Here is a 7,500-nt window from a genome sequence, read left to right as displayed (position 1 = left end):
TTGATGAGTGTACCACTAAACAGGCTAGAATTTCCTATGCTAGAATGTTGATTGAGGTTAATGTTACTAAACCTGTGCCAGAGAAGATAGCAGTCAAGGATCCAAATGGTAGAACATTTATGCAAGATGTTGTGATGGAATGGAAGCCATTATACTGTGATAAATGCCAGAGGATTGGGCATCAATGTCAAGAGACAACAAAGGAGGATCAACCAAAGAAGAGAAGGCCCTGGAAAAAAGTTACACAAGCTTGGCAATACAAAGGGCCTATTCAACAACAGGAGAAGATAGGGGAACAGAGAAAGGGGGAAGAGATCAAGGAAGATGAACCTGTTACTGTACAAGAGGAGGAGAATGAGCTAAGAAATGATCAGGTAATCCATACACCTGAAATAAGCTTAAGGCCTAATACTGGGAGTACTCAGCTGGAGTTTAGCCTATCAAACTTTCCAATGTTATCAGGTATACCTATATGGAATGGTTTTAAGAGTCTTATGAATAGTAAGTTGGTGTCATTGCCTGTGGATGGGGGGGGGGGACTTCAAAATGTTGTTAATGAAGTGGAGCTTTTGGAATGTTAGAGGCATGAATAAGAGATATAAGCAGAAGGAAATGAAGAAGTTTTTGCATAATAATAAAGTTTCTTTGGCTGGCTTATTGAAACTAGAGTGAAAGAGAACAATACTAGTGCAACAATTAATAGCATAGCTGCAGGGTGGAAGTGTTTCAATAGCTACAAAGATGCTGTAAATGGGAGAATATGGATTATATGGGATGATAACTGGTATGATGTTAAGCTGATTGCAAGTTCAGCTCAGATAATACATTGTTATATACAAGAAAGAAGCAAAGGGTATCAATTCAACCTCACAGTAGTGTATGGGTTTAATACCATAGAGCAGAGGAAGAGTATGTGGGATGATATGAACAAGATGGGTCAAAGTGTTATACTTCCTTGGCTTATTGCTGGAGACTTTAATGCTATTATGTCCCCTAAAGATAGGTTAGCTGGAGCTCCTTTCAATGAAAACGAGATAAAAGATTTTTCAAACTGTGTCAAGGTTATGGGAATTAATGAGCTGCAATGGAAAGGTAATTATTATACATGGAACAACAAGCAGAGTGGTAATGCAAGAATCTCAAGCAGGATTGATAGAGCTTTTGGGAATGATGCATGGATGGATAAATGGGGGAATGTCATATTAGAATATGGTAATCCAGGGGTTTCAGATCACAGTCCAATGCAGTTGATGCTTCATCAAGGATATCAGCAAGTGAGAGTAAACTTTAAGTTTTTTAATGTATGGATTGAACATGAATCCTTCTTGGATCTGGTGGAGACAGCATGGAAGAAGGAGAAAGGAAAGGACTCAATGAAGATGGTATGGAATAAACTGAAGGCCCTCCAACATGTCCTAAAAAAGTTGAATAATAGTGAGTTCAAATTCATCAGCAAGCAGATTGAGGATGCTAGAACTAAGCTTGCAGAAGTTCAAAACCAGCTTGGTAATCAAGCAAAAGATGAGTTAGTTGGTAAAGAAAAAGAACTCCTAACAAAAATTGAAAACTGGTCTATGTTAGAAGAAAATGCACTCAGGCAAAAAGCAAGAGCAAAATGGATTAAGCTAGGAGATGCAAACAACAAATATTTTAGCTCAGTGATAAAGGAGAGAAATATAAGAAGTCCATCAGAAGTCTGATGTCATTAGATGGAAGAATGCTACATGAACCTCAAGAGATTAAAAATGAGTTTGTCTTATTTTATAGAAGTTTAATGGGCACAGCAGCAGATAGGCTACAAGCTATAAATACTCAGGTGATGAAAAGAGGACCTGTTCTATCAAGCCAACACAGAATCCAGCTTTGTGCAACAATAACTGATCATGAGATAGTTGAAGCTTTGATGTCTATAGGGAGTGATAAGGCTCCAGGAATTGATGGATATAATGCACTTTTCTTTAAACATACATGGAAGATCATTGAACATGTTGTTATTGATGCTGTTAAAAGTTTCTTCAACACATGATACCTTTTTAAGTCATTCAATTGTACACTTGTTTCACTGATTCCTAAGGTTCAGAGTTCAAAGAATATGAAAGAATTCAGACCTATTGCTTGTTGCACTGTGATGTATAAAATCATCTCAAAGGTGATTACTCAAATAATGCATGAAGTCATCCATACTATTATCAGTGATAGTCAAGCAGGATTCATCCCAGAGAGGAAAATTGGAGATAACATTATCATAGCTCATGAGTTTGTTAAGGCTTACACAAGGTAGAATGTTTCTCCTAGGACTATGCTTAAAATTGACTTGCAAAAAGCTTATGATTCTGCAGAATGGCCTTTCCTAGAGCAAGTAATGGAGGGACTGGGTTTTCCTGACTTATTTACTCAATGGGTAATGAAGTGTGTTAAAACAGTGAACTACACTATTGTTGTTAATGGTCAGAATACTCAAAGGTTTGATGCAACAAAAGGGCTAAGACAAGGGGATCCAATGTCACCTTTTCTCTTTACTATAGCAATGGAGTATCTCAGAAGATTGCTCAAAGGTCTCAAAGAAGAGAAGAACTTCAAATATCATCCCAAATGTGCAAAATTGGATGTGACTTATTTGTGTTTTGCAGATGATCTGCTGCTGTTTTCAAGAGGTGATCTAAATTCTATTAAGGAACTTCATAAATGTTTTACTGAGTTTTCTCAGGCATCAGGGTTGCAAGCTAACCTTAATAAGAGCTCAATTTACTGTGGTGGAGTACAGAAGGAAGTAAGACAACAAATTGTCCAACAACTTGGATACACAATAGAAGAACTTCCTGTCAAATACTTAGGGGTTCCATTGTCATCAAAGAAGCTGAATACAATCCAATGGTATCCACTTATAGATAAAATCATGGCAAGAATCAACTCTTGGACAGCAAAAAAGTTGTCTTATGCAGGAAGAGCTCAACTAGTCAAGACTGTGTTGTTTGGAGTTCAAGCATACTAGGCACTACTGTTTATTATACCTGCAAAGATTATCAAGTTGATAGAAGGATTATGCAGAAGTTACTTATGGTCAGGGGTGGGATATGTAACAAAGAAGGCTCTAATAGCTTGGGACAAAGTGTGCAGTCCTAAATATGAAGGAGGTTTAAGCCTGATCAACCTGAAAACTTGGAACAGGTCAACAATAGCTAAACTATGTTGGGATTTAGCAAACAAAGAAGATAAGTTGTGGATTAAATGGATTCATGCATACTATATAAAAGGACAGAGGGAATGGAAGATAAGCAATAATGCAAGTTGGATGGTAAAGAAAATAATGAGTGCAAAAGTTACAGTTGATCAAGTTCAACAACAGCAAAACAAAGGAAGAGGTATACTGAGACATATGTACTATCACATGACAAGAAGACAACCGAAGCCAGCATGGACATGCTTCATGTATAGCAATGCAGCAAGACCAAAAGCCTATAACATAATGTGGATGATGATGAACCAAAAACTATCAACTGTGGATAGATTAACTAGATGGGGGCTTGAAGTAGATAAAACATGTGTGTTATGTAAGAATGCAGATGAAACTACATAACACCCTTTTCTACAATGTCAGTTTGCAAGGAAGCTATGGGAGAGGGTACTGAGAATGGTAGAGCATCAAGGCACTATTCCAATGGTCTGGGAGCAATTTCAATAATGGTGTGTCCAAAATGGGAAGGGGAAGAGATCTACAGCACAAATGTTCAAGACAGTGACTACAGAAGGCATATATGGCTCATGGATAGAGAGGAACAATAGAATTTTTGAGAAAAAAAGCAGAAAAGAGGAAAGTATAGTAAAAGAGATTGCTTGTGTTACTAAAGCTAGAATTCCTACTGCTAGTTCAAAGATGTATCTGAACTGATAATTTTAGCTAATAGTACAGGGATAGTGTAGTTTGTTTTCATGAAGTTTGATGCTACGGTGTTAGTAGCTTGATTTGTAATGCTGATTCGGGTAATTAATAAAATGTAGTTACCAAAAAAAAAATAACAACAACGACAACAACAACAACAATAATAATAACAATAACAATAATAACAATAGTAATAATAGTAATAATACTAATAATAATAATAATAATAATAATATTAATTATGATAATAATAATAATAACAATAACAATAATAATAATAAAAACAATAATAACAATAACAATAATAATAATAATAACAACAACAACAACAACAACAACAATAATAACGATAATAATAATAATGATAATAATAATATTAATAATAATAATAATAACAATAACAATAACAATAACAATAACAATAACAATAATAATAATAATAATAATAATAATAATAATAATAACAACAACAATAATAACAATAATAATATTTATAACAATAATAACAACAACAACAACAACAACAACAACAACAACAATAATAATAATAATAATAACAACAACAACAACAATAATAATAATAATAATAACAATAATAATAATAATAATAATAATAGAGTTAGAATCTTTTAGAGTTAGATTTCTCTTTCATGGTTTTGTTCTCATTTTTCTAATGAATTTTCTCCATATGATTTTTGTAAATTTTCCTTAAATTTTTCTAAATCAAGACATTTACAAGTTATTTTTCTTAAATTATCTAAGTATTTTCTTTTAAATTTTTCATTATCTTTTTCAAGATTAAAAATATTTTGTATTCCTGGGAATTTGATGTAATGTTCACAGGGTGTTTTTAAATATATCATATAAAACGTTTTTTTATAATTTTTAAATTGTTGTATAAAATCATTTCCTAATAGTAAATCTGTTTCCAGTTTATCATAAGCAAATAATTTATTTATAAAAACAATTTTTGATCCTAAAATTATTTCTACTTTTTCCTTAGATTTTGATAGTTTTTCTTTATCTCTTGTGATGCCTATCATGGAGATATTATTTTTATTTACGTCCCAATCTTTTATTAAAAAAGATTTTGCTAGACTTGATTCTGATCCATTATCTATGTGACAACAAGTTGTTAATTTTGTATCATAGATTGTTATTTCTATAAAAACAGAAACTTTGAAAATTGTTTCTTTTGGCATTGATATTTTTGGTAAGAAACAAGTTTCGTTTTTATATATCATTTCTACCCATCTTTTCCAATATTATAATCCTCTAATTCATTTACGAATAAATTCCCTGAAATTAGTTCTTGATTACTTTCATGATTTATGATATAACAAGGAACTGTTATTCGTATTGTATCTAATTGTATAGGTATATCTACCATATTTTTACAACTAAAATTATTACCTTCAAAGGTTTTGTAAATATATTGTTCTCCTTTATAAGCTGTTAATCCATTTATAAGGTATCCTTTTATGTGATTAGCAGTTGCTCCTGTTTGTATCAAGATATCTTGATTTTTCCATTCAGTTCCATTGAATATTTTTCCTTTTATCTTCAATATGTTTGAATATTCATTCTTTAAAGAATATCTATTAGATATACTTTTTTTTAATAGAATTTCTTCCATATTCTATTGAAAGCCTAGGATTACTAGTACTTCCTATTTCATGTGTTTTCCCAAATCGAATTTCATATTCGTCTGGAATTTGTGCTTGTTGAATTTCTTCTTCAACTATTCTAGCAATTTCTGCACATTCTTGATCTATTTCAATTAATTCTTTATTTTTATACACATTTTCATAATTTGAGTTTGTAATTGTGTATAATGCTTGGTAATATATACTCATTATATGATTACCTGGTTTAAATAGATCATTCCTTTTTATCTGAAAATGTAGACTCAAGGCGTCATGAAAATCAGCATCTTTGAGTGATATACAATATCTTGGATAATATGTGAATAGAAGCTTAGTATATGCTAGATTTCTTTTCACGATACCAAGATTTCCTTATCTTGCATTCATAAATCTTTCATCAGATAAATTTATCACTATTGGACAATTTATTCCTTCTTTAAAAGTTGATTTAACTAATATTTGAATTCCGCCTAAATGAACGTAATTCATTTTCTTCCTTTTTCTTTCAGGAATTTTTCTTAATATTTGATTTACCATTGTTTTCGTTAATAAGTTTAGCTTATGTTTTCCTGTTGTTTGAGTAATTTCTATTACTTTTTCTATTTCTTGATATTCATGATAAGAGATTTTATCTCTTGTAAATATCCTTTGCATTCTTCTTAGTAAATTATCTTCTACTTTAAGATTTAATTTTAATCCTTGAATTTTCTTAAAAGTTTCTCCATCAAAAGTTGCTTTTAAAGAATAACCCTGATGATCTTCTTCTGTTTCTAATATTTGTACAGAATTTTCTTTTTCCTGTATTTGTTTATTCATCTAATCAGATTCTTCTGAACTAGTTGAACATTCTTCATAAATTTCTTCAAAGAAATCTTCACTTTCTATAGATTTTATAGATTCTAAGTCTGAATCTATTTCTAATCTATCTATTTTTTGAGATTTTTACTTTTTTCTTGTTACATGCGTAGCTTTTATGTTCTTCTTCTCCACAATTATAATATTTACATTTATTTTTAGTTTTTGTAAATTCTCTCTTCTTTTTATAATATCTTTTCTTTGGTATATATCTTTGTTTAGAGAAATTTTTCCTTTTTACTAACCCCTTTTTTGGGTTATTTTTTCCTTTTGTATGGTCTATCTTCACATCCCCATTAAGTAGATGCGTGGGTATCCTTACAATAAATTTGTGTATTAATTCTTTTAGCCTTTCTTTGCATATTATGAGACATACATAATGACCCAATCTATTATTTAGGAAATTGATTCTTTGTCCAAGAGTATCTCCTTTTATGTTTTCTTTTTCATATTCTTCACTAAAATATTTAGCCCAAAAGCCTGGTAATTTTTGATAATATTTTTTCAAATAAGGCAACATTTCCTTACTGCTATCAAATATTTTGTAATAATATTCTTCGAATTCACAAGTGTATTCTTGAGTATAACTCATTTTACAAATCTGTAATTTTTCTAATTTTTCTTTTGCAATATTTTTTATCGCTTCTTTGTTTTCATTTATATTTCCTTGTCCTCCAAAAAATTCATTTGCAATATATTGCTTAAGATTATTTATACCTTCTTGTAGAGAATTTTTTAATCCTTCTAAGGTTTCATTTTTAATTATATTTTCTGCATCTTCAGTTAGTCCTGAAAACCAATCATTTACCTTTCCCATAAAAGTATTTATCATAATAATATATTTTTCTTCATTTGTATAATTTCCTTTTCCTAATAGGAAATATAAAAGCATGTTTTGAGACCAAAGGTCTAAATTAGTTTCTGGATTTCTTTTACATTCAAGATCTAGGAATTGAACACCTACATCTCCTGTTGGTAGTTTATTAGGCACAAATCTTGATTTATCATTATTATGATAGTTATTTGTAAAATCATCATTCTTTTTTGCTCTGTTTGCAAAATTATTATTTTCAGGCTCTTGCCATTCTTCTTTCATAGAAGTTGAAGCTTTAGATTTTC

General features: G+C 30.8%; 1 protein-coding gene across 1 annotated transcript; it reads left to right on the top strand.

Annotated features, from left to right (window-relative positions):
• The first annotated feature begins 44 nt into the window (after nucleotides 1-44).
• LOC104647885 (uncharacterized) lies at nucleotides 45-1,700 on the top strand. Its single transcript, XM_010323729.1, has 2 exons — nucleotides 45-462; nucleotides 670-1,700. Exons 1-2 carry the CDS (start codon nucleotides 45-47, stop codon nucleotides 1,698-1,700), a joined length of 1,449 nt encoding a protein of 482 aa, XP_010322031.1.
• Nucleotides 1,701-7,500: the final 5,800 nt, after the last annotated feature.

The sequence above is a fragment of the Solanum lycopersicum genome, chromosome 6 (genome assembly GCF_036512215.1).
Source record: "Solanum lycopersicum chromosome 6, SLM_r2.1".
NCBI lineage: Eukaryota > Viridiplantae > Streptophyta > Magnoliopsida > Solanales > Solanaceae > Solanum > Solanum lycopersicum.
Note: the sequence above shows the minus strand (reverse complement) of the source record. Positions and strands in the feature narration are given on the sequence as shown.

What these genes read in the sequence shown, in the direction of transcription:
- LOC104647885 (XM_010323729.1), top strand. Translation starts at nt 45, where the DNA reads ATGTTGATTGAGGTTAATGTTACTAAACCTGTGCCAGAGAAGATAGCA. An exon ending in AAACTTTCCAATGTTATCAG is followed by an intron (nt 463 to 669) that starts GTATACCTATAT and finishes TTGAAACTAGAG; the next exon opens with TGAAAGAGAACAATACTAGT.